At 46.8% G+C, this 27956-nt stretch overlaps 1 protein-coding gene across 1 annotated transcript in view; it reads left to right on the top strand.

Annotated features, from left to right (window-relative positions):
• dgkg (diacylglycerol kinase, gamma) overlaps positions 1-27956 on the top strand; it is a gene marked incomplete at both ends in the record, with an annotated part of 75166 nt that overhangs the window by 13774 nt on the left and 33436 nt on the right. The window contains 13 exons of the mRNA XM_080018764.1: positions 389-463; positions 625-744; positions 1168-1285; positions 1655-1743; positions 2353-2469; positions 3296-3394; positions 4719-4829; positions 4958-5031; positions 6381-6455; positions 8912-8997; positions 9217-9306; positions 10838-10998; positions 24016-24080. Of these exons, the coding sequence (XP_079874890.1) occupies positions 389-463; positions 625-744; positions 1168-1285; positions 1655-1743; positions 2353-2469; positions 3296-3394; positions 4719-4829; positions 4958-5031; positions 6381-6455; positions 8912-8997; positions 9217-9306; positions 10838-10998; positions 24016-24080 (1280 nt within the window). The remainder of the gene's footprint in view (positions 1-388; positions 464-624; positions 745-1167; positions 1286-1654; positions 1744-2352; positions 2470-3295; positions 3395-4718; positions 4830-4957; positions 5032-6380; positions 6456-8911; positions 8998-9216; positions 9307-10837; positions 10999-24015; positions 24081-27956) is intronic.

Genomic DNA, 27956 nt, shown 5'->3' with positions numbered 1-27956 from the left:
ATCCTCTCCTACTCGCCCTCCAGAAACAGCCGCCCGGACACCGTGTTTACACGAGTTCATTGGTAATAGTACAATGCAAAGATCTGCCCAGCTTCAATACGGCAATGCTGGATGATGTTTCTTCCAAACGGACAAGTGTCTCTGCTCTGAAGTGCGACACGTTGCTCTGCACGGGGTACATTGATGAAAGAGTCTACAATAATGCACATGTTCTCACAGCCCTCCGTCGTTTGACATCGTCTTTAAGGCCGCATAACAATTTACAGTAGAAGGGCAGGAGTTTCCACATTTCTCACACCAGTCCTTCATTTTTCATCACACACATCAATTCTGGAAGACTGGGGAGGGAGGATGGTCATGGTCTTGTCTGTGTGTTTTGTGTGAGTAGGAGCTGGATCGCATCATTAATCAGATGGTGCACGTGGCAGAATACCTGGAGTGGGATTCAACAGAACTTCAACCGGTGAGTTTTTTTTTTTTTTAATGATACCTCATAAACCATCCTCGTCTGTTGACATGACAAAAAGTTAATTCCTACAACCAGTCTATCTGCCGTGGTACGAGAGGCTTTTCCTTTTGTCGCAACGTGCCTGGAATGCGCATTTCTACCTCTTCCACCTTCAGATTCTGAAGGAGATGATGGAGGAAATAGACTACGACCGTGATGGGACCGTGACGCTGGAGGAATGGATCAGAGGAGGCCTCACCACTATCCCTTTACTGGTGCTGCTGGGCATGGAGACGGTACGGGGGCATTTGTGGATGTGGGCAGGGGGGAAACTTTATCAAGCTGTTTCCTTTTTTTACACTTTTTATTACATATTTGAAAGAAATGATGTGGGCTGCTGAGAAAATGACAATTTCGCTTTGGGGATAAATAAAGTATCTATCCATCTATCTATTTATCTATCTGTCTGTCTATCTGTCTGTCTATCCGTCTATGTGTCTATCTATCCATCCATCCGTCTATCCATCCGTCTATCTATCTATCTATCTATCTATCTATCTATCTATCTATCTATCTATCTATCTATCTATCTATCTATCTATCTCTCTCTATCTATCTATCTGTCTATCTGTCTGTCTGTCTGTCTATCTGTCTGTCTGTCTGCCTGTCCATCCATCTATTTACCCATCTTTCTATCTACTTTCATCTTTTTCTCCTAGAATGTACAGGAGGACGGGCAGCACGTGTGGCGGCTGAAGCACTTCAACAAACCGGCCTACTGTAACTACTGCCATACCATGCTGCTGGGAGTTCGCAAGCAGGGCCTCTGCTGCTCCTGTGAGTCTGTTCGCCCAGGGCCACGCCGCGTCCCCCCTGTCACTCTTCGTCTCCCTTCCATGTCTGCCTTTCCCCGTTTCAGTCCCTCCATCGCGGCCGGTTCTTCCACTCGCTATTTGCCACGGAGTATCCACCTGAATTAAGTCCTCGTTTCGGAGTCCTTCTTGTTTTTTGGGGGGTTCTTCGGCACTTGGTAGCCGTTCCTTTTTGATGACCAGGGCAAGGAACCGAGACCTGGTTTGAAGTATAGTGCAGATAACACCTCTAGGACACGCACTTGTTTCCGTAACTTCATAACTCTGTAACTTGATGTTGTTGTCACCCCCCCCCCCCCACCCCGCCCCCTCCCACCCACCCAATCAACCATAGTATGCAAGTACACGGTTCACGAGCGCTGTGTATCCAAAGATATTGCTGCCTGCATCAGCACCTACGCCAAGTCCCGCCGACACACCAATGTGAGTATAAATGCATCGTCATTCCGTCAGAATATTTCCGTCTGCCCCTGCTCGCTCTGGGCGGTTCAGAAATTCAGGCGCGTCCTTAACCTCAAGTGACTGAAAACTGTGACGATTTCACGGACGCATTGATGATGTTCGGCTCAGAGGAGCATGTTGCAGGGTGCCGTTTGTTAAAACGGAGATTCCCAGGGGCCGTTCACCCCCAGTGCAGCAGATCAGAGAGGAGGATCACGGCAGCGATGAGCCGACGCAGTGCCGCTTATACGGTTCACAGCCGCTATATATAAGCATTGATTTGATTAAGCCCTCTTCAGAAAGCTCTCTATGACTCATGGTTGGCTAATCTCAGCTGAGCAGAGCTTTACATACCAGCACACATAATATATTCTTACTTCTGGTTCGAAGGTAATGGTCGACGCTGCGGAAGAATCTCGATCCTATTATTCATCCGTAACTCGGTCTTTTTTCCCCCACTGCATTTGCTGAACGTAACCCTTACCTCTGACTTGTTTTTAGTTTTTTGTTTTTTTTGTTGTTTACGTGCTTTATCTCTTCCTCTTTCCTTCCTTCCTTCTTTTTTTCCTTTCTTTCCAACCGCTCCCCCAGGCTATGCAGCACGTGTGGATGGAAGGCAACTCTCCCACCAAGTGCGACCGCTGTCACAGAAGCATCAAGTGTTACCAGGGCCTAACAGGCCTGCACTGTGTGTGGTGTCAGATCACGGTGAGCGGGACGCACGACACGCACCCGCGCGCACACACACACACACACACACACACACACATACAGTACAGTACATGCACACAAATACACACACATCACATCACCATCAAACACAATGAGATAAACAAGATGCACTCAGATGTATAAGGCAATATATTATACTGCTCTAAGTATTGACTTGACGTATGGAAAATGATTTATTTACTGATAATATTGTAAATGTGTTAAACTGTAATACATGTAATACACATTGCATGTATACACCACTAACCGTGATTTTGTTAAGTGTTGAGGCATTAACACGAAATAAATCTGTGAGCTTTTTTCATTACATTTTTTTTTTTTTTTAATATTTTTATTTATTTATTTATTTTTGTCATTATTTTGAGAAACATTTTTATTTTAAACAACACCTAAGTGCCATAGCCAAAATACAGCTTGACACTTGACCCGCGTCTGCGCTTCATAGCAGTGGAACATGAAGCTCCCCAAACGAGGATTAAGGAAATGTTGTTTCCCCATTGAAAGTAACTTCGGCCTCACAATTTTCACATCACGTGGAACCAAGGACTTGTAATATACAGAGAGTTGAGCAAACACATAGCCATTATAATTTCCCTTCGTCATTACCGTCTCTCTCTTTCTTACGTCATCGCTGTTCAGAGCCGTGTATAGACGTCAACGCGCGCACACACACTTTCGCCAGTCGAATCCGCTAGATGTCACCCTCGCCGTCAGAATGCTCGTCTCCAGCCTTCCCGGCGCAAAAAGGGCCGATTCTCGACGTCCGCCGACGTTGAGGAGCTGTTTCCCCTCTCGTCCGCAGCTCCATAACAAATGCGCGTCCAACGTGAAGGCGGAGTGCGACGGCGGCGCCCTGCGGGACCACACTCTGCTGCCCTCCTACATCTGCCCCGTTGTCTTGGTGAGAAGAGTCTGCGTGTCTCCGCGGCCTGGTTTCCCCCCACGCCGCCACGTAAAAAGTTCAAAAGTAAATCACATGAAATAATAAATAATACAATAAATAATAATAATAGAATATAATAATAATAAAATAAATAGTTTACGGGAAAAAAAACAACAACATTGATATAAGTAGTTTTAAAAAAAAAAAATAATAAAAGTATACGTTTTGAAATGATTTTCATTAATTATTGAATTGATTTTCGTTACAGAAGACGATAAGGGGCCAACGAAAGAAACAACATCGCGCGGGGAATTCAGTTATTGCAATTTGGAGAGAATTTGACGAACTCCAGCTAGTTTGGGTTTTTTTTTTTTTTTTTGTGTGATCTTGAGTCAACTCTGTTGAAGGAATAAGCGCCTTAAACCCCTCAAGTCAAATGACCTGTGGTTCGTCACGCACACACACACACACACACACACACCACACACATATCCGCGAAGAAGACCGGCCATTTGTTGACATTGAACATCGGGACGTGAAAGCCTGTTTAAATATGAAATACGCAAAGCCTAACTGAAAATGTCGGCCACTAGTCGTCAAAATAATCAATCTACTCCGGCCAAAACAGCTCATACCCTTGTGATTCCCAACACACTGGATAAGCCGATGCATTTTCATGTGTATTAGGTAATTAGAAAAACTGGATGTACACAACTGAATTTTACAAAACGTCGAGGTTTTTAAAAGGTGCTAAAGGGGTGTTATTTTGTCCCTCGTGCTAATAAAGGCTTTATTCAATAGGCGGCAAATACATGCAAAGCGACGGATTAGCTGTTCGGTGTGACGTCGGCGCACAACAATTCCAAACCAGGCTTTCAACCTTCTGAGATGAAGTGGCGTGGCGACTGGCCTGCAATCACCTCAAAAAGCCAAACTTTTCCCGCAGAATTGTCGCGACCAGAGACGCAGAGCAGCCCGGCGGCGGCTCTCCTGTCATCGTCTTGCATCATAAAACAAGAAATATGTTCACGTCTGAGCCGACGCAAAATAACCTGCCCAACAGCAGTGGGGTCCAGACAGCCAATCTCCTAAAATTTCAACCTTGTATTCAGGTAGTAAATTTGCCTGAACCGACCGATGGAGACGCACCTCATTTGCATTCTGTTTGTCGCAATGTTTCTGACTCTGGCCTAAAGTTCCCATGACCGTTAGTTGCTGACATATTAACGTGGAAACTAATGGGTTTGCAACGATCGCCCCAAATCATTTTGACAAGGTAACGGCGTAAGCAGTCACACTGCGATGCCAGCCGTCAATCAGTCCGTCCCATCTCCCGTCGCAGGACCGTCACTCGGTGGTGAAGCGAGGAGAGGGGGAGTCGCCCCCCAGCACCAGCCCCGACGACACCAATCAAACCTTCAAGTTCACGGCCGGGGAGGGCCAGGCACTTCAGGTACGTGGGTATCGGCAGGGAAGCAGAGCAAAGCAGCGCAAAGAGCCCGAGTTTGCGTTTTCAGCGCGTGTGTGTGTGTGTGTGTGTGTGTGTGTGCGTGCGTGTGTGTGTCCTCTCTGTGTATCCAGATCAGCCCTCTCCCAGGTACGCACCCCCTCCTGGTCCTGGTCAACCCCAAGAGTGGAGGCAGACAGGGGGAGCGGTGAGTCACTCAACCGCCATATTTGATGGAGCGTCACGTGTAGATACTGATTGTAAAAATCAACCGACATCATATTAGGATTTCAGTCGCCACTACTTGCGCACAGCTGTACATTCCACACAAAGCAAATTGGAGAGAACTGCTCGCCGTCTTTCTAAGCGGTCGGGAGATCGAGTGCTCGGCCAACCTGGCCACATCCATCGCCCGCATTGTCTTTCAACAAATCCTGTGGCGGGGCATGCCATTCAATCAGTGCCTATTGTGCCGTCAACCCTGGCATCCTACAGGAAAAAGGTTAGTTCTGGGAAAGATGAAAGAAAATTGTAACACTAGTTCCAGCTCTTCCCTGAACAGTGTTATTTGGAGGCGGCGGAGGGTCATTTTCCAGCTGCAAATGAATATGTTCAGCGTTTGCAGGGGCTCTTCCCACTGCGTGCAACACAGGCCGGCTCCGACATGGAGGTCTGCCTCAACCCTCACATTGCCATAGCAACACACTCTTAAACAGCATTAGAAAGGAAGGTATTTTCTATTAATAGACACTTCTGGAACAAAAGATAATTTTTTACTCGCCCATTACAGATGTGCCTCGTCACTCTCTCTGCATTAAATGCCACACGCCTATTAAACCCCACCCGCCTCCTTTCCCTATCAGCACTTACAGGTCAGAGTGTGAGAATCTCCGTGGATCTTTGCCTTCACACAAAAGCTGTCACCGTAGTTTAATGATACAATTTGGCTATTGTCCAATTTAAACTATTTGGCGCTGCTGACACTAAAACGACCAAAAAAAACAACAACCCTCTGATTTGATGTTTTGGATCCTTCCTGCTGCTTTCTTGGTGGTCCCTGCCCGCCCAGTCGTCTTCCTACAGTTCCCATGGCTTTTACTGATTTTAAAACAAAACCCCTCTGTGCAGCTTTGGAAAGATGACACAATCACCTGTGCCGTGCCTTTCGAAAGAGCGACTGCGGAGGCTCCAATGAGCATTTTATATAACCGCCGCTTCTCAAGGTTACAGGAAAGCGCTGTGTCATACTGGCAGTTTGGTGCGAACCTCCATTTATTATTATTCCTCCTCTCTTCAAACTTCGCCGGCAGACTTTTACCATTGTTCACGATTTGTGCTCAAACTGTTGTCAACTTTAGGTTGTAAGGATTCGATGGCTGCCTGGCAGCCGGAATCGATGTGCGATATTAACCCGTCATTTTGCTCAGAATTTTCACATCTAAACATTTGTTTTGCCTTCGTCGGGTTGGTTATTTCAAATAACAGCGAAATCCGAGAAGATATGCAGAGTGTTTGAGTTCTTCTTTCTTTCATTCTGTCTCCCTCCGTGTCCTCCAGGGTGCTGAGGAAATTCAGGTATCTGCTGAACCCCAGACAGGTGTACAGTTTGGAGCGTGAAGGGCCGATGGTGGGGTAAGTCGGATGCGCGCTGCGGCCTTTTTTTACAGCTTCATAGATGGAGCACGGCGCTGACGTTGTCAAAACACAAATAATCGTAGAAATCCGTGGTCCGAGGTCAGCCTTCATCGGATGGAGACCATTGCACTTAATGGGTGAATATGATGATGATCATTTTTGTTTAGGTGCAGATTGGAAACGCGGTGGCAAATTGTCTTTCCTCTGGCCTTTTGGATTTGTTGTTTCTGTGATCTGCCAATGCCCCTCCCCGGGGGGGGATACGCAGACAGGATGTTTGGCTTCATACTTTGCTGTCAGGCAACCTCTGTACTCTCTCCGTCCAACTGGCCTGCTGTAGAGGTCAGCCAAGGGAGCTGACAGCCTCACATAGCTGCTGTGCTGTGCATGCACTTTACTTCACTACACTACACACACGCACGCACACACACACACACACACACACACACACACACACACACACACACACACACACACACACACACACACACACACACACACACACACATACACACACAATCCTACGTTTACATATGTACATAAGAGGCTGAAGACACCTTGTACCTTGAGCTGAATGTTATTGTGCAGTGGAGGGATCCATTCATGGAAGGAAAATGTGCAACGCAGCACAAACAAGCTTGAATCTTTTACCTGAAAGAGGCTGACCTCTATTCTCCTCACACATCGCTTCCTTTGTGCTCTCTCGCTCTCCCTCACTCTCCACTCTCCCTCTCGGCAGTCACGACTAGCCCAACTTCCTCCCTCAAGAGGCCACTGTAGGAAACGAGAGACAGAAGAGCCAGTGATGCACCAGGGTATCGGGGGGGGTTGCTGTGGATAATATGCAGTGCATCAGGCAGAAGGCCACAGTTAAATGAACTGAAGAGTCCAAATGTTTTTTTATTATAGTGGCTCAATAAGTTTAGGTTGTATAATTGGCTGATAGATCACCAATTGAGAGAAAGAGAGAGATGCAAGAACATATATTTACTGTGCATAAAATAATAACGCAGTCAACATGTACATCCCTCATACTCAAGCACATGCAAACAAACACACAGATTAGTGAACGCTGACAGCGACATCATGGCAGAGTGCATCGAGGTCTTTAAACCAACTCTGTTACCATGTGCTCCCTAGGAACAGGCTCAACGGACACCCGAGAGCAATTTGTCTAAAGATTGTAAATAGCCAGTCATTCCAGTCGTCAATGTAGTGACTGTTTCTCGGATCCCGCTCCTCTGCTTGGCCCTCCGATGCGCTCTCTTCATGCATAAAGCATGGCTACAAACCATTCCTGCCCGCACAGCGAATAAATATTTCATGTTGGCGTGCAAGTGTTTTGGTTGGATGCTACATGCGCTTGCTCCTTGTCGTGGAAATGTCCCTGCTGTGGTGGCATGCTGGTTCTGTAGAAGAGCGCGGCGTCGGGCAGATGTTGTTTTCTGAATGGCCAGTAGAGGGCCTGGTGTCCAGGAGGCCTTTTTGAAGAGGGAACTGGCACCAGAAATAGAAATACTTTAATGGCAACATCGAAGCAGAAGAGGAAAGCATCAGCACTGCTTCGCGTCCCACAAATGCTACGGTGTTGTGTAATGTGTGTCTTGTCTTGTGTGTAGACAAGAGAGTAGAACATATGAAACACGGATCTTATTTCTGTCGCATGGCGGTGCAGTATGTATGGTCGTGGTTTATTGAGGGGTCAGGGCTGGAAATTGTCCAGAGCCAGGTAGCGGGTGTTGGGGGTGGCAGTGTACCGTAGGCAGCTGTCTCTTTTTGGAGTCAGATGAAAGCTGCTGTTGACAGCTTTGTCCCACCTCACATTAAAATGACCCTTTGAAGGGGACACCCCCGCCTCCACCACCCTCCTCTGATCCCAGCCAGAGATTGGTCAAAATCGTATATTGTAATAGTTGTTATATAATGTGTCGTTATTTTTTAAGCAACAAAGTTTACATTTTTCTATACTAGGTTATCTTCATTTATCTGTATACATATTTTAACTGCAAAGTTCCAATTTTATTTTCAATGTTACCTCCACTTATCTGTATATACAGAAAATATATTAAAAGCATTGTTTACACTTCATCGTTCTGCTTTTTGCTGGTTACATTCGATCAATATTTTTGACTGAAGGATGTACATTTCTCTATTTTTATTTTATTTTTTATTCATTTTTTTGTTTTCCTTTTGCTTTGGCATTGCAAACTTATTTTTCCCCCGTATCAATAAAGACTTTTGCATTAAATTGAATTGAATTGAATTGAATTGAATTGAATTGAATTGAATTGAACTGAATTTAGTTGAATTTAGTTGAATTTAATTTATAAGAGCTTGAGCCACACATGAATAAGTTGAACGTTCGCGCTTACTAATCTAAAAGGGACAGAACAAACATTTTGGTGCATGTTTTTATTGATGTCCCAATTCTACTCTGCCCTTTGCTTTCCAAGGCTCAACTTTTTCCATGATGTCCCTGACTTCCGGGTGCTTGCATGCGGAGGTGACGGCACCGTAGGCTGGATCTTAGACTGCATAGGTAAGCGACATCATCTGGACTCAATTCATGTGATAGCATACTATATGAGCTATTATATTATTAATGACTAACTAATGCAATAATAATGGCTATGGAGTCTCAGCTATTACATGAACCTTCAACCTTCCAACTCCAACCCAAACACCGCCTCCATTAGCACCTTGACTGGCTATCTTTGTGACTGCAGGAAAATCTAATGGTGATCTGTCTTGTCTGCAGACAAGGCCAACTTTGCCAGGCATCCCCCGGTGGCCATTCTCCCTCTGGGCACAGGGAACGACCTGGCACGTTGCCTACGGTGGGGAGGAGGTGAGACTCCCACTGTGTGTGTGTGTGTGTGTGTGTGTGTGTGTGTGTGTGTGTGTGTGTGTGTGTGTGTGTGTGTGTGTGTGTGTGTGTGTGTGTGTGTGTGTGTGTGTGTGTGTGTGTGTGTGTGTGTGTGTGTGTGTGTGTGTGTGTGTGTGCGTGCATGCGTGTGTGTGTGTGCGTGTAGTGTGTGTGTGTGTCTCTTGATGGATGTTGGGGCTAGTGAAGGGGCGTGAGAGAGACTGTGTGTCAAATGGGAAGCTGTTAATATGCAAAGCAGTTCTGGTGCTATGAATCCCTTGCCAACTATTGGCTAGTTTTAATACTTTGGGCCAATAATTGCACAGGCTGATTATGACAGCCTGATTGTCCCCGCTTTGAAGGCCAACTGAGCTCTTACCGAGGCTTGTGAATGATATTTTGTCAGGAGCCAATAGCCTGACAGATCCTGGGGGCTTAGGAACCGTTGAATATATCATGTTTCCCAGAAACGCTGGAGTAACAGCTGGATTTTCTGCAACCATTTAGCTTGATGAACAATTAGATAGGCAAACGCTGTCGGCGAGAGGGTAAGCTGTTTGTGGAGGCGTGCGGCCCATGCACTCCTCCTTCATTTCCAGACGGTAAACAAGAAGACACACCAGTAAAGTTGAGCATGTGTGTGCCTATGAATGGAAAGTGGTTTGAACGGTCTCCCAAGTGATGACAGGCGTATGTTTGCTCAGATAAATGAACATGTGTATGCGTATGTCGGCATTGAGCTCAAAAGTTCGTTGCTAATATTTGTTGTCATCTCTAACCCGAAGACTACCTCAGGGTTACCAAGTCTGTATTTGCACTCAAGCTCTTAGATCCAAGTGTCTGTAAGTGTGCATGTTACCATTAACATGAGAAACTGTAAGGAAAGAGGGAACGCTTGTTATTGGCCTTGCTCTTAGACTCTGGAACGGTATTGCCAGTGTGTCTGAAAAATAAATGTGCTTCCGAGCACGTACACACGCACAGGCACACACACACACACACACACACACACACACACACACACACACACACACACACACACACACACACACACATATACACACGCAGTACATCGCACATGGCTCCCCTGGTGTGATAACGCTCATTAACACCTCACACCTCCGCAGCGTGTTGTGTCATACTCCCATCGCTGATCACCAGTTTGGGGCCTGGTTTTGAGACCACCTGCCGATTGTAACCAGCGCTGCTGCCAGTCTCCCAGAGAGGCTGCCATGCATATCTGAACTTTGTGGAACCAGGGGTGCGCTGGTTGGGGGGGTTCTCGAGATGGCCGCCTAATTACTGCCATTGTGCATTCTTTCCACCCTACCATTAGGAGGGGGTCGGGCTCAGATTCTTGGTAATTGTTTGGTGAGGTCCAGAACCTTCATACTTAATCACTTATCAAGAGGATCGCTCAGAGTGTTCTTTAAAAGCACAAAATGACTCCTGCGTTACTCTACAGGAACACACACATATAAACATATGATGGCATCGGTCTCCCCCACTGCAGGCTATGAGGGGGGCAGCCTGCTGAAGTTCCTGCGGGACATCGAGCACAGCACAGACGTAGTGCTAGACCGCTGGAATATCGACATCATCCCCGACGACAAGGAGGAGAAAGGCGATCCCGTCCCCTACAGCATCGTCAACAACTACTTCTCCATAGGAGTGGTAAGGAGACGCACTCAGCCCGCACAGCGCAGATACTGCCTACATTTTGGTCGGCGGAACCGCTTGTGTAGGGGAAGGAAACTTTTGAAGAAACATTTTTGTATCTCTAAACGTCGGGGTGTAGAAGCAAAACAAATCAAATCAAGATTAAATGGATCATTATTCCTTTACCTACAGTGAACTCTCATCTTTAAAAGCAATGTAGCAAATGAATTATGATACACACAGAGCATCTCTCCTCTCATTCCCCAACATCTGGTTGAAGGCAAACATCTGGCACAATACCAGCATGGCCCTCAGGTTACTTGGCCCCATTAGCAATATTTGCAACATCATCATAGGGCTTTGTTTATCTTTCTTCGAGCGAGTTTTAATGACCGTTTCCTCTTTTAATGAGAAGAAAGGCGCCTGTTGCCCGGTTCCAGTTGCTTAGCAACCCTTTATCTCAGCATGTCCCAAAGGGAAAGTCGGTATAAAATTCAGATATTCTTTTTTTGGGGCCACAAACCCTTGTGAAGCTGTTCCAAACAGTCTGTAGTGCTCCGATGTAGTCCCAAGTTGTGAATTTGTCCATATGGGCTGTGAACACTCCAAGACCATGCTCTTCTAAATCCTCCATACAAATCAGGATTAAGGTTTATTATCAGACTCCAGAGACATGGAGACATGGCAGCATGAAGCTCACGTACTTTTTGGAGAAGAAAAAATATTTTTCATCAACATATAATTTTTGTCATCACTGCTAACTTGAAGTTATGGCTTTACTTTCGAATGTATTTGTTCCTGTTTAAAGGAAAAGTAAAATGTAATGTCAAGGCAACTATGAATAAGTGACACTTGTAAATGAATCAAGACGTTACACTGTACTCCTGCGTCAACCCGCCTACTCTGTTTCTCACTGCTCGTCTCTGCTGCCCTGTAATATCGGTCATTCAGTCAGCATACCTGAAACAAATGCTGCTATGAGCACAGGGAATAAGGGACCATCCGCAAATTATGAAACCAAATGAAAGCAGAAACACAATGATAAAATTACTGCACACAAGGCCTAACGGAGAAAAGCGTAAACAATTCTAGGCGTTTGGCCCTCTCTATAATATCACATTTTATGGAAATAATTACTGAGACAGAGTGTAGAAATCATGATTTATCATTATCACGCACTAACCAAAATGAAGTAGGGTTATTTCACATGAAGAAATATGTGAAATTCTCTGACAGTTCACTCAATTCACACTAATACTTTAAATCTATATTAATGACTTATTTGTTTGTTTGTTATTGCATTATTGGTTATCAGTCTATGAATCCCTGGCAACAAAGTGATAACTGTGGCTTGCTATAAATAGTGGGGTAGTCCCAGCCTGGGAAATGGTGTTTCTGTGCCAAGCAAACACAGCAGCACCCTAATTTCCTCTTTTCTCAGCATGGGCGTGGTGGTAAGCAGGCCTCACTGCTGCTGCTCTGAATGCACCCGCCCAGATAATACAAAAGACACTGTAGTTACTAAATATGCCTGTGGGCGTCTCTACCCACATGTACAGGTCTAGGGAGGGAGTCATTCGGGCAGTGGAGCGCCGACATGGTGAGGACCTTATTCATATGCGTAACAGAAAGGCTCGCTGGCACACAGAAAGATAAACTACAAAAAAGATTGACAGAGTTTGTTTTCTTGTGGACGTGCTCCAGTCGTTTCTGCCTCATGCCCCTCAGCTCCCCTCTGAAAGACAGAACAACATATAAGAAGACTCTCATATAAGAAGCCGGGTCTGCCCAATCAGCCTCTTTAGAGCTGATTGATCGGACCCAGACCATATCTCCCGACGTCCCATGGCACACTTTTTTGGGTTGACGGTGAGCCCAGCCCGCCTCAGGGACTCAAGCACAGTGCCCACATATGCCCCGCATATTCCACACTCAGGTGTTGCTGTGAATGATTACGTCATCTATGTAGGCCGCAGCGTATGCTACATGTAAACGCAGGATGTGGTCCATGAGTCTCTTACACAACAACCCGAACGGAAGTGTTTGAAAGTGGTATAAGCCAAAATTTTCCCTGGACTCCTGAAACAAGGGAATCTGCCAGTATCTAACCGGTTGAGAAGTTCATCAATTCGGGGCATTGGGTAGGCGTCGAACTTGGGTAGTCCGTGCAAAACCGGACTGACCCATCGGGCTTACCCACCAGCACGATGGGACTAGACCAGTCATTAGTGGACTCCTCTATCACCCCAATGTCCAGCATAGCCTTCAATTCTGCCTGCACAACCTGTGCTGGTCGTCTCCACATGGTGGTGTATGAGGGACGTACGGCCCGGCAGGGGGGAAAAGACATCAGAAAACTGCCATTGTAACATGGCCACATGTTAGATGGTTACTGGAAAGGGCCCGTACACATGGACACTGCCTCCTTCCACTGCTTCAGGAAGTTCAGGTGATAGATCTGCGTCAGCCCGCCCCTGTCTGACTGTACAACCTCATAATCGACATCCCTAACCTGCCGTGTGACCACAAAGGGCTGTTGCCACTTGGCGAGTAATTTCGAGCTGGATGTAGGGAGCAACACTAACACCCTATCTCCCGGTGCAAATTGTCTGAGTCGGGCCACTTCCGTTCCTGGACCCGGAGCGAATTCTCCCGTGAATGCTGTCCCATCGCATGTAGCTTTTCTCTCAGGTCTATAATGTGCTGTATCTCGTTCTTACTGGTGCTAGGACCCTCTTCCCAGTTTTCTTTAATTAGGTCTAACACGCGGGTCTCCTGCCGAAAAAGAGCTCAAAGGGAGAAAATCCCGTGGAGGCCTGGGGAACCTCCCGCACCGCAAACAACAGGGGGTCCAATTGTCTTCCGAATCATGTTTTTGAGTGTTTTATTAAAGCGCTCCACAAGACCGTCGGTCTGGGGATGGTAAGCGCTGGTCCGAATGGATGTGACGTCCAATACCTTGTAAAGTTCCCAAAGTGTACGCAACATAAAGGAAGTACCCTGGTCGGTCAGGATTTCCTTTGGAATCCCAACTCAGGAGATGATCTGAAACAGTGCCTGCACCACACTTTTGGCCGTAATACTGCGCAGGGGCACTGCTTCAGTTTACCGGGTTGCATAATCCACTAGGACTAACACAAAACGATATCCCTGAGCAGTGAGTCTAACAGCCCGATGAGGTCCATACCGAGTCCTTCGAACACCGCCTTGACTATGGGAAGGGGCCTCAATGGTGCAGCCAGAGGATTGACTAATATGAGGGACAAGCAGCGCACCATTTGTGCACATCTGCCCAAATGACCGGCCAATAGAAGCAGCCCATTATCCGCAGAGTTTTATCGCGTCCGAGGTGCCCCGCCATCGGGTTATGGTGAGCTGCCTGGAAGAGCATTACCCGGCGGATTTTCGGCACCAACAGCTGGTTTATTCCCTCGCCCAACTGAGTGTCACGGTTCACTCGATACAACCTGTCCCTAATCAGCAAAAAATACAGGTGTGTGAGCGTGATGTCGAGGCCCATCAACACACCATCGATTTTAACTTCCCCCTCAAAGGGTATCGCCCCGCGACTGCTCCAGCGGAAAATCATCTGTGAAAGGGACCACTGGGACCGGGGAAGACCCCAGTGAGGACTCCTCTGCTACTGACACTGCAGCAACCACTAACGACGCCTCAGCGTCACCCCGCGCCGCGCAACTGTCACATCTCCCTACCGACTGTACCCTTTTTTTCCCTTATAACGAATTTTGAGCCGGACCATCGGATACGTGTGAATATCCCCATGCACACAACAAACCTCTACCTGTGACGCCTCCACCAAAGCACCAGGTTGAACCAGGCGTTGCTGGACCAATGTCTGCGAATAGCCCGAGTCCAGCAAAGCCTGATGTCTACCCCCTTGTAGCCTTACTGGTACTTGGTAGGCCCCTTCCCTTACCGGAGCCTTCAACCTATGCTTTTTACCTTGGTAACGAATTTCAAGCCGCACCGCCGGATACGTGTGAATATCCCCATGCACACACCGAATCTCCAGCCATGATAGAACATTCAGAGTCTACCAAAGTCTGATGTCGACCCCTTTGTAATCTTACCGGTACGTTCCAGGTCCCTCCCCGACTGGGGGAGGGGCCCGGCAGACTAGCGACCCAAACCACCTGTCCAACCTCCATCATGTGGCAGTCCCGCCGGACGTGGTCAGGTCGCCTGCGGCGCCACCACGCCTACCCAGGCATTTGAGCAGCAGTCTGTGGCTTCGTGGTGGTGCCACCCCTGGGAGGTTACGGGGGACAGAGAGGGGACAGCATAGAAAGCGGAGACAGCGTCCCGCGGCACCAAAGAGCGTGGCGGAGCCCCGGCCGGTGCCCTCCAGGTCATTGGGCAGGGCCGGGGTCCCGGCGACTACTCCCAGAGGTCCTCCTCCGGGATGCGGGGATGGGCTGAGGGCAAGGTGAACCCACATGGGTCCTGTGGCTGGCTCCCGGTTGGCCAGCTACGCACCGCAGCGTGCTCGCGCCACTCCTCGTCTCGGATGCGCTCGTGTCTCCCTAAGACGGCGATGTTGTGGTGGCGGCTCCGGTCGCGGCAGGTCCGGTCTGTCCCTCTGGGAATCCGCGCTGGCGAGGACGTGCTCTAGCTGACGGCGGAGGAGTTCCCGCTCGTCCTCCGTCCGCCTTTCCTCCGGCACCCTGTCCCTCCCGTATGATCCTGCTGACACTTGTGGTCATCTCTACCCACATGTACAGGTCTAGGGAGGAAGATGGAGTCATTCAGGCAGTGGAGTGCCGACATGGTGAGGACTTTATTCATACGTAACAGTAAGGCTTGCTGGCACACAGAGAGATAAACTACAAAAGGACAGCTTGTTTTCTCATGGACGTACTTCACGACTGCAGTTGTTTCCCCCTCATGTGCCTCAGCTCCCCACTGAAACAAAGAACAACATATAAGAAGACTCTCCAAGCCGGGTCCGACCAATCAGCTCTAAAGAGGCCGATGGGGCAGACCCGGTAAAGCTGCGTTGCCACCGCCAAGTCTGCCATTAAAGGAACAGATGTGAGGTTTTTTTTGCGGTGGGGGGGTGGTTTGTCCAGTATAATGACCCTCAAAAGTGTGCTGAGTTGTCTATAAATCATCCACATAACGGAAACTCTGTCCCGTCTCGTCCCTAAAGTTCTTATTATCGTAAAGCTTTCATTGAATGATTCTTCTAATGTAATTTTAAAAGCTAAACAGATGTAACTCATTGCACACAGAGCATAAATTACTGGCAATGACACAAGGTGAAGGGTACATACTGTATGCACACGGTCAAAACACAGGTAACATTGTGCAGGTGGTCTTGGCAGCAAAACAACATACAACCACAGCATTATGCAACCATAGCCCCACTACTGTGCATGTGTCTGTGCATGCACACATTCTAAAATATGCATGTGTATTTTATATGTACATATGTGTGTGTAACAGAGTGTTTGTTAATGCTCAGAAAACAGTGTTCATTCTACATTACACTGCAGCACAGCTGTCTTTTTCACTTTAAGCCTAAATGCATGGTCATCCATGCAAAATGGTCAACACTCTGACCACAGATACATACAACTCCTGTGTACTACTGGTCCTGTGGCTAGTGTTTTGACAGTACTCCAATGTGACATAGCCGTTAAACTAAGCGACAGATCGCTTTTCCTCCAGGAGCCATGGTGACAGATGGCTGCGTATCTTGGAGTGAACGACAACTGGGCAATGCTAACGCCTGACTCACTCCAATGATGTAATCATTAGCAGACCCCAAATCTGGTTCAATTACCATATTGGGTTAGAGCTTCCTGCCGTCCCAGCACAGCGCTCTGCTTCACATAGCCGTGTTGCCATGGTGTTTTGAGGCTTGCAAGGCCAATCCTGAAAGCCTCACCAGTCATCTGTACTTTATCTTGCTGACTTAATTGTGGCTGACATGGTCTGGAGCTTGGCGCTGGCCAGGCCAAGGTTTTCAGTGTAACAAATCAAAGATGTACATGCTGCAACAAATCAAGACATGTGTACATTACATTACGTTATGCCATTTAGTAGATGCTTTTGTCCAAAGCGTCTAACAATAAGTGCATTAATAGTCGAGCCGACTGTACATCGCAGTCTTCGTCAGCAAAGCCTTCAACTGGAACCACTAACCCCTGGGTCACACCAGAAGCGACACATCAGCATCGCAAAAGTGTTCAGCTTCAGATACGCTGCCATGTTAATCAACAAGGAAGGTCACACCTAGCAGAAGCATCATCGACACCAAAGCCGCATGCCACAGGGTTCCTAAAGGTCCCGTGCTCTATTTCTCCAGGCACGAAGAAAACTGGAGCTAGATTCCCATAGAGGTCCGTTCAAAAGACGTATTTAGTGAAAATATTTAATTACCAAGCCTGGTATACATCAACCACATGTGTAAAAATCGCTGATGTGCGATCTTAACTTGGATTACTGAGTTAAATCAACAAACTAATACATTTTCCCCCACTAATTAATCCTCACTTATGTAAAGAAAATATTATCATTCCAGCGATAAAACGCGTTGTAAAGCTGCTGTACTGGGAACAAGTCCAACTACGTTAATGAACAAACAGACTCCAAATGCGAATGAAATGAAAAGTAAAAGGTTGAAAAGGAAAGCAAACCATTGAAAGTTGAGGAATTTCCCACGTTGAAGTTTAAGGTCTTGAGAATGCTAGTTGTGATGTGAGCACGTCGTAGACGGAATGAAGATGGACCCGGAAGGAATACAAATCGCCAAAGGACGTGTCGCTGACGATGTCGCTTCCGGTGTGTCCCAGTGGTAACTTTGCCAACTGATCTCACTTGTTCTTGTTCGTTTTTTTTTGGTGTATTTCAGGGATTCACTGATACCTCTTCGTCAATCGCCATTACCAGTTCATGGTAATGGAACCATTCACGTTTTGTCACAAACAAGGGCTCCTCTCCAGAGTGTGTGTGGGGATGGGGGTTTTACCTGTTGCTCGTTAGACCAACCAACGACCAACAGGCAGCCACTCTGACCCCAAATATATTAAAAAACCTAGAGAACAAAAGTAAAAAAGGTATGTGTTTCTGGCGGCTGCTCTGTGCACTCCCGTCTTCCCGTCTCTCCTTCTCGACTCCCCAACCCTCACCCCGCGTCTGCTCTCAGTGGCTGTAGCTCTTTGCGTCACTCCCAACTCGATCCCAGATATTAAACCTGCTTATCTCGTGCGTTCGTATCTGAAATATCTCGCCGGCGTCTGCAAGCACTCCGCGAACAGTCGGATCGTGTTGTGAGCAGTTCACATCACACGCTCATCGCTCACGGAAGCGCGCTAGGATTTTGCTGCAGTTTGGAGCTTTGCTTGGCAATCTCCAAAAACCTGTCGGGGAGTCGAAAATGAGGCCAGAATCACTTATTTTGAACTCAGCATTACTATAAAAGTAATGGAGTAGGTCCATTCAATATCGGTCAATACCTAAACTTTAAAATTCAGAATTGGTATCAGGAGTAAAAAAGTGGTATTGGTCCATTCCTAATCCCTGGTATATTCAACTAACAAATGCCAGAAAACATTTAAATGACCCCGTTTTTGACACACATTCGATTCTCATTCGATTCTCCGTGAGCACGCTGGCTAATATGAGGATGCCGTGCACAGGACTTCCTCTTCATCTGTCTGCCCCACTCCTTCCCTTTGGTCCTTGTACTGTATAGTATTATATAATATAGTATTTTATTTCTTATTGCTCCCCCTCTTACCCAGCCAAGTGTGCATACACTGCTGAGCTGGGGTCTTAATTAAGGAATACATTTATTACATTGAAATTCACAGCGCGCTCATTTAATATAATTTCACAAAGTAAAGTTCTCTTTATACTTGATGGGAAATTTGCAGTTTCCGTCAGTTCACCCGATTAACCCCAGATTTGTTTGAATACTTTCTAACAAAATCATAATGTACCCCTAACCCTAACCTCACACCAACCTCAAACAGACGTGTGCAGGACAGGACATGTCCAATTCTTTGTTGGTTTTTGGAAGGACCGCCACGGCTAGTGTAACCAATGGTTAATATTGTGCGGGAAGGGTGCCGGCCTGGAAAGAATCTTGGGCGAGGAATCTGAGTAAAGGAAATCACGTCACGTCAGCAGCCATTAAAGATATCACCTCATGTTGCAGTGTATGCATGCGGGTTGGGTGAATGAGCAGATATATGCAGATGAGTGTGTGTGTGTGTGTGTGTGTGTGTGCGTGCGTGCGTGTGTGTGTGCGGGCGTGTGTGTGTGTGCGTGTGTCTCAAGGAAGCGTGAAAGTCGGGGTGAAACCTTAGGACCTGTCTCTCCGTCAAAACAACACCTCCGTCCAGCAGTGTGGCAGATTAAAGGGCCGGAGCGCAGGCCAGGACATTTCTCAACACATGCTGCGTATCCGCCGACATCAGTGCCTGATACTCCGGCGACCAGGTGTCCTCTGAGGTGACATTTAGACCTGAGGAAAGACCGCACGCGGGAACCTTGCAGTTGATTTTCCTCATTTGGGATTCACATTTGCGATTCAAGTGAAAGGCGGGGCAGTTTTAGTTTGTGATGGCAGCAGGTTAAGAACCGTTCCGATATCAGTGTTTAAGGTCGAGGCCCCCTCACTTTTTACCCTGACATTGACTTGACAGCATTGGTACGTTAGTGCTTACTCAGACAACACGCCAGGTCTCCAGAGAAGAGGTGTGTGAGTGTGTGTGTACCTGCGTGCGTTGGTACGTGTGTGTGTGTGTGTGTGTGTGTGTGTGTGTGTGTGTGTGTGTGTGTGTGTGTGTGTGTGTGTGTGTGTGTGTGTGTGTGTGTGTGTGTGTGTGTGTGTGTGTGTATGTGCATGCATGAGCGCATCGAGGGGGCGAAGGAGTAGTGCTGGCAGGGACTGAAGGTCAGGGGAAGTATCAGTGACAGGAAGTCAGCGGCTGCCAGGTTCGGACCAGGTTACCACAGTAATGAATGACCATGCTGAGTGACACCTGGCTCGTCTTAAAGACGAAGGGAAAAGCGGCTCTCAGGGGCGCACTCCCACTAGCAGTCACGCGTTTAGACGTCCGCATACTTGCAATCCATCGATCCTTTGTCTCTCCTCGCATATTTCCTCATGCAAGCGAGTTGACAGGGATTCAGGTTTGGAGATTCTCATGTGCGTTCTGACGTGCACGCTGACACGCTGTCACATGTTCGGTGTGATGCTGTCTCCTCTGAGTCACATTAGTACCTGCTACCTATTGTTCTGACAAGGCCACAGATGGAGCAGCTCCAAAATGACAATTCGTTATCATAGTGCCAGTCTGGTGCTTTGTTGGTATTAAATGACCAAAATTCTAGGTATGGTATTGTTGTTGCTGCTGCTGTGGTTGATTAACGGTCTGAGATGCACTGGGGGGTAAAATGTGCGCTGCAAGTTGATTCGGTATTGAGGAGGTGTCGAGATTTTCGGGCAAGCAATTTTGTTGTCGCTGTTGCTGTCGTTTCGTTTGTTTCTTCTCCCCACTTCCGGCAACCTCTGCTGCCTCGACCCGCCGCACATCCCATGCACGAAACTTCAAACGGCAGGATCAAAACAAACCTTCATTGCTCTGGGCGACGGCAAATGTCACACATTGTCACTGCTGGAGGTTGCCCGGGAATCGAACGCAACAAAGTTCAAGTGGCTGCTTGCTATACGGGGAGACAGAGATAGAGAGCGGATTTGTTATTCTACCGTCACGGACAGAGCAATTGGATATTGGAAAGCCTCGGATGTGTCGGTACTCTTCTACGACCCCGACCCACATACTGCATCGGGCACACTGTGTATCAACAAATATCAGTGAAAACATGACTTTAATCCTCACACAAGCACAGCAGGCGGGTTGTCAACAAATCTCCTTCGGCACACTGCCCCGTGTTTTCTATTTATCCACCCTGGGTATTGATGATGAGGTAACCTTAGACCCGCGGAGGTGAAATCGCAGCCTTTAAGCTGGAGTCAAAGTTTGCCACGGTCTATTTTTGGTTCCTTCCCCTCAATATCGGCAATCACACTTTGTAGTTGTGTGACTTTCCTGTGTCAGATCCCCTGGTATAAGCAGTATATATAAACCAGAAACCAGGTTTATAGAGAGTAGCTGGAGAAGCGGATGGTTTTGATGGTGACAAGAGAAGACGTGTGTCATTGGGCCTATCCACTTGTCTTTTTTCAGACTTCCCGAAACACCTGCACACAGCTGGCAGGTTGCCAGGCTACTGGACCAGGCACTCACAGGTGCATTTTGCTTCTATGGCAACAGCCAACTACAGTGCAAACGAAAATGCACAAGATATACTGTATGTATCATGTGTTCCTATATTGAGCATCATCTGAGCTTCGTGTATGTAGTTTTATGATACATACACGACATACATACATACATAACAAAGAAATGTTCAGCTATTCCTTTGGTTCCTCAGGTTAGAATAACTAACAAAGTTGAATTTCACCCATCTGTAAAACAAAGCAAAAAAATTGACATTATACCGCTTAAAAAAAAAAGAAAGGCAAATACGTTTAAGCACGTCATTTGACTAAAAAAGGCAGGGTTTTTTTCCATCTCTTATTTTCCAAGTCTACTGTAACAAAAGTTCATGCAGCCCTGAATTTAGCAGAGAATGCTGGTTAGCCAGACAGTTCAGAGCAAAAGGCCAGACCTCAATTGAGAGGAAGGTTGTTTATTTTTAGCCGCATTGTCGTCAATCATTATCAATGTCCTTATTACTGAGTCATGTAGAAAGCCACTGCAGGTTAAGTAGCTACTGATTAGTAATAACAAAGGCTTGTATTCATCATTTATGCTTTATCTTAACTATGTTCGGGAAAATAAAAGAAAATCAGTTTTCCCATTCTTGTGAAGTGTTTTGGCATTAAGTCGATGGTGGATGAATTTACCAAAAAAGATGACCGACTACACAAACTCTACTGTATGCTACCCTGCACAACCTGTATTCTTTGTCTTTTCTGTACATGAATTTACATCCTTTTCCATAACTGTTTTACTGTGAGGCGCTTAAATACCTATTTCAGGGACCCCGCTGGACTCTATTCCCTTCTCCTACTGGAGATGACTAAAGAATGAGAACATAGTAGTGAACACCAATATGCCATTAAGATAAGCCAAGCCACGAAGATGGAAGAGGTTTGACCCTCTGCATCTCCAATCATATATCTTACTTTAACTTGGGCTCGTGATGGCGTCATGCATCATCTGGTGTTGCAAGTTGTAATCATCTTGTCCATATTCTGGTGATCAGACCAACGCTCGCCACTTCCCTAACTTTGAGCTGCAGCAGCTTTACCGGAAAAAAGCCTCTTCCTTCTGATAAATATCGCTGTGTCGCATCCCCCACCCCCCTGTGCTCTGGTGTGGCACCCATCCACCACACACTTCAGATGCTGAAATGACGTCCAAGTTAGCCCTGCATTTCGATGTCAAATGACAGTAGAGCAGATAGTATCTGTGGACCACCATGCATCCTGAATTTACCATGAGCTTGATGGATGTGTTTCTGCCAAAGACAGATCACACCCGGGAGCAGTGCACCAGAGACTCTGGTCAAGCTCAGGCCGTGGTCATCTCCTTAAGTGGGGTCAGTTTAAAGGGTGGCCTGTTCTGGCTGATTACATCCACTCAGGGCTACAGTGTCCGGACCACCACCTAATGTACTGTGTCGCGGCTCGGTCTGGCCGGAGGTGGGGGTCCACCTTCTAGCGAGAAGCAAGCTTGAAAATTCAACTGCCATATTTCCGCTCTTGCTTTGAGGTTTATTTTGTAATGTGAACCATTAAAGTGATAGTCCATAATTATTACGTTTAAAAAAAAATCCCACTTTTTTTTACCTTTTTCTTTAACTGGCACATTATAAGAAAACAGCCAATTCAATGTATTGGTGTTATGCATGTTTTACTCTATATGCTGTTTCCATTATTGGTGGTGGGGTCTGCCTTTCCTGCAAGAATGCAAAGATCAGTCGAAAACAAACAAACAATTCCAAACAAAGCTGTTTGGAATGGAATTCTGCGACCCGTAGTGTAATCCGCCCAACACAGACCATCTCGTGGATTACCACTTTAAACTGTGAAACTAAACCGAAAACCACGATGAAACCATAATAAAATGTACTGTAAATGTAAACCATAATGAAATGTTAAACCCATTCTCAGCGGTTGTGTCATTGCATTACCATTTTTTTTATTCTGCCCGAACATCTGATCTTATCCGGTCGTCCTGTCTGAAATTGTCCTGAAATAACGCAGGCAGGGGGACAATTAATAAAGCAAGACGCAGCGGTGTCCCACGCAGGGGTTTAAACGCTGGTTCAGTCAGTGAAGCTCCTGGTGAGGCTCTTCTTGCGTGAATGATGGGGGTCACATCCCATCTCTGCCCCTCGGAGGTCAGAGGGGGTTGCAAAAACGAGGGCGGCCGTGGTCGCCCTCGCCCTTGCCTTCGCCTTGGGTCATTACTTAACACACAATACGTAAGTCAACACCATTTATGATCTATTTTAAAAGGCAAACACTTCCAAAAGCAAATACAAGAAGCTGAAATTCTGCGGCGGGAGCACAGATGTTTTTTTTCCTCAAGTTCCAATATCTTGCACATTAACGCTTGTTATCAAAACAACCTCACGTTGACGTTTTTATATTTTTTTTCATTGTGTAATATAGAGTAATATAAACAACACAACAATCTCTGGTAATCTTGTATTTGGTGATCCCTGGCCAAGCCCTACTCTTCATGTACGCTTTTGGCTTAAAAGTATTTGAAAACCTCTGCAGTAGGGGGGATGAGGAGCCGTTGAGGATGTTTGAGATGTTCTTCAGAAGTCAGGTATGTAGCGCGCCTGTCCTCCAGCGCTGCACGCGGCACCGTTTGACCTCCCGACCTCAGATGTGGAGCACGGTGTTCCAGCGCGAGTCGGCGGCGCGCTCGGGGCAGCCCTCCGGGTAATGTTTGTTCTGTCTTCCTTCCATTACAGGACGCCTCCATCGCCCACCGCTTTCACCTGATGCGAGAGAAGCACCCTGAGAAGTTCAACAGCAGGTAAAGAAGACAAACACACAAACAAAAATAAACGGAGCGGCTATAGAAAGAGCTCTAATGAATCAACACAAACAAAGAGAGACTATGGAGGGGGTCACATGTCGGGTTGTGTCAGTTGCACTGTGTAAAGCTACTGGGTCCCCTCGGTTATCCTGTTTGTTCGGGTTAACCAGCGACTGCGCAACGTGATGGCAGCCTCTCCCACTGAGCTGGAATCAGCACACTGGGCCGGCCTGAGTGCTCAGCAATCAATCACAGGATAACGCCTGCGTAGGGGGATCCATGAGTTTCTGCTCCATATTGGTGATGGGAACAGAGTTGAGACGTAAAAGTAGCCTATACCTTTGTCTTTGTATGATAGTATCTGCCATGTTTTTTTCGTGTGCGTTTTTTGTTTTTTGTGAAGTAGTTCGTATAAACGTTCATCCATTCGGCCATTAAATCTCGTGACTTATGGACACAGGCATCATGATTAAATTGATGTCGATTTTTTAACAAAATCGGAGGTTAAAATAGGCTTTCAAATGGGGCTGGGCAATATATCCACATAATATTGGTATTTTGATATGAGACTGGATTTTGTCTCAATTATATTTATTACATTACATTACATTACATTGCATTTAGCAGACGCTTTTATCCAAAGCGACTTACAATTATTCAAACACCGACGGACGCAGCCATCGGGAGCAATTAGGGGTTAAGTGTCTTGCTCAAGGACACTACAGCATGCTAGCAGGAGGAGCCTGGGATCAAACCAGCAACCTTTAGATCACTAGACCACCAGCTCTACCGCCTGAGCTACCAGCTTATGGTAATATCATGATAAAGTTCAATTGTACGATAACCCTAACTTCGTAGACTGTTGTGTTAAAATCATTGTCTCTGCCTGCTAATGATTTTTTCTCAAATATTACTTATGTGTAAATATCTCAAAAGTATAGCCAAATTGTCTATATGGAGGTATGGAAAAAAAAAAATCACATACATACGTATGTTTATACAATATCGCCCAGCCGTACTTTCAATGATACCTGAGAACGTGATATGATTCTGAAAGCTGTCTGGCTTCAGGTGAACTGAGAAATAGAGTAAAAACAATCCTTAATCTCATCCCGTGTCTCGCTGCGGCGGCTCAGAGCGCTCAGCTACGTTACCGCAATGACAAGATAAATGCTCTTCAAGGTCTCATTCGGGGGGCAATCTGCTATGGTGCTGTATAAGGGGGCGATCATTCCAGGGGGGGAAATATTTGAGCCCTGAGGAGAGGTGGTCTCACGGGAGCACCGGCCCCCTTTCTTGCAGACGCTGTGTTTACGACACGTTGTTTCAAGCCGTTTGATGTCTCCCGTTTCCGAGAGCCTTTGCCAAAGTCACACTTTTCCCCTTAGGGACACGTTGAGATACACAACGGAAAGGACCTACAGCAGTTCTATGTAGTGGATGGCCCCCAGCCGAGGGCTTGATGATTATATAGTGCTTTCTTTAATGACTATGGCCCACCTTTATTGTGGCCGACTTGGGCTTTTTTGACGACAGCCCCTGAGGTGCTGTGTGTGTGTGTGTGTGTGTGTGTGTGTGTGTGTGTGTGTGTGTGTGTGTGTGTGTGTGTGTGTGTGTGTGTGCATGCCTGTGTGCATGTGTGCATGGGTGTACACATGCCCTTTGTATGTGATGTTTGTACATACATAAAATGGCCCTGTGTGTGTGTGTGTGTGTGTGTGTGTGTGTGTGTGTGTGTGTGTGTGTGCGCGTGTGCGCGTGTGTGTGTGCATACGTGTCTGTTGCTTGAGGTGATCATTTCTACAGTTAAGGGGGCACAGGAGCACACAGGCAAAGCAAACAGCAAAGAAGGCCAGGGCCGATGTCTCGGTGGCAGATGCTTGTTTATTCCCCCCCTGCTTTGTTGTACAGCTCTGTTAAGCCTGTGAAGGCGAGTCTCCGATACTCAGCCCTGCGCTGAGGCTTTTGCGCGGTTTACTGCACGCTGCTCCGTCTCCTCGCAGCAGCAAATTAGTTTTATAGAATGTTAACAAGAATAAAGGAGGTCTGGGGGGGGGGGGCAGCGAGACAGCGAGAGAGGGGAAGAAGGTAAGAGAGAAAAATTGCTTGTTTACTGTTTAAAATTCAATAATTAATGCCCGTGTATTCCGTGCCCAGTCCCCGATCTATTTTGCTGCATCTCAGGGAGCTGAAAGGAGGATGGAGGAGCATTAAAGAAAGCTACCTCCGTCCTCTATCTTGAGACCAAGATACAGGGACATGTAAAGATGGATACCTGCACGTGGCCGGTTGGACACACACTGCAGCTCATAGACGGAGGTGGCGAATTCACCAAAGGATTGTGCGGCTTATGCAGCCGGCGCAAACTGGACAATATCGATTATTTTCAAATCATAATCTGGATTCGGGAACCCTATAGCCTATCCTTTCAATTTTACATTTTCATGAAACACTTTCAATCAAAATAACTACTGCATAATAGAGACTCCCCTGCGCGTGCCCCTTTCCCATTTCTCCAAATAAAATAAATAAAATCAGTGTGTTTTTGTTATTTTAGTATTTGTATTAATTTGACCCCTTTAACTAATTGAACGAAACAAAAAAGTGTCCCGTGCCCCCCACTCCCACCCCCCGCTGACGTATGGACGCACGAATTATTTAATTTGTCACACGGATAATTGTGACCAGATGCAAAACAAGGGCAAGTTGCCCTCAGCTGCGAAACGCGTTTGCGCCGTCATATCATCAGCGCATTATCTTTTGTGAATCGGACGTTCAGACGGTGCGGACCGCGGCCGCAATTGGGGCGCAATTCACGGTGCTATCAGCGAGCGCAGACCATTCTTTGTGAATTCGCTCCTAAGGGTGTTCACAGCGATAAGCACTTCAAATAGTATTCAATAATTGCCTTTTCTATCCTCAAATTCCTCTCCTCAAAGTGAGTATGTTCACTCACTTAAACTGTTGTGCGTGCCCTCACACACAGACACACACAGACACACACACACACGCACACACACACACACACACGCACACACACACACACGAGCCTTCATCCATTCTTCCTCTCACCGCTTACAGTCCTGTGTTCTTTTTTTGTTGTTGTCCTTTGCTGCCGTCGCTCTCCGGCGGTGTCGAATGGTTTCTGCTCTGCTGACAGAGCTCTCTCCCGTCTGGCCAAATGGCATTTGAATCGTGGGGGGGGCAACAGTCCCCCCCCAAAAAAAATAACCTTAAATAACATAAGTAGCTCCACTTTGGGGTGTTTACTTAAGGTTGTAACACTTATTTGGTGATCACTCATTGAATAACACACATACTGTCACCCTTTCCACACTACAGACTTAATATTTATCACTGGTTACTATTTCTTAGGGTCGCCATTGCTTTTTCCCCGCCGTGTTTTGCCTTTTACAAAGTATTGGACAGTTGATGGACATTTGTAACTGTTTCATTGTGGTCTGATTGATGTCTTTTGGCAGCTTAAACGTCTGTTGTTTTTCATGCCAATTGGAAATGAAAGGACTTTAGCGCAGAGACGTGGCAGTCTTTCTCTGTGGGTGAGAAGGCTCCAGTGGCTGACGGCTCACCTTTGACCCCGCGAGGGGCTGAGAGCAGCGAGACGCCTGAGGAAGCACACAGACCTCGGCTCAGTGCCCTCATTGTCTCTCCCTGTCCACTCATGTTCCCACGTTCTGTCCGTCCCTGCCTGTGTCTTTCTGTCGCTCTCTGCCTCTTCCTCACACACACTCGCACGCAGGCAAAATCTAGAAACAGCTTTTACCATCGGGCCATGAGGCTACCGATGCCTTTGACCAAAACCCAACCCCCCCTCCAATCTTCTCTCTGGAGCCTAGATAGATTTCTCGAGGA

Source organism: Zeus faber, assembly GCF_960531495.2.
Source record: "Zeus faber genome assembly, chromosome: 18".
NCBI classification, from domain to species: Eukaryota; Metazoa; Chordata; class Actinopteri; order Zeiformes; family Zeidae; genus Zeus; species Zeus faber.
This window is presented reverse-complemented; position numbering and strand designations above follow the sequence as displayed.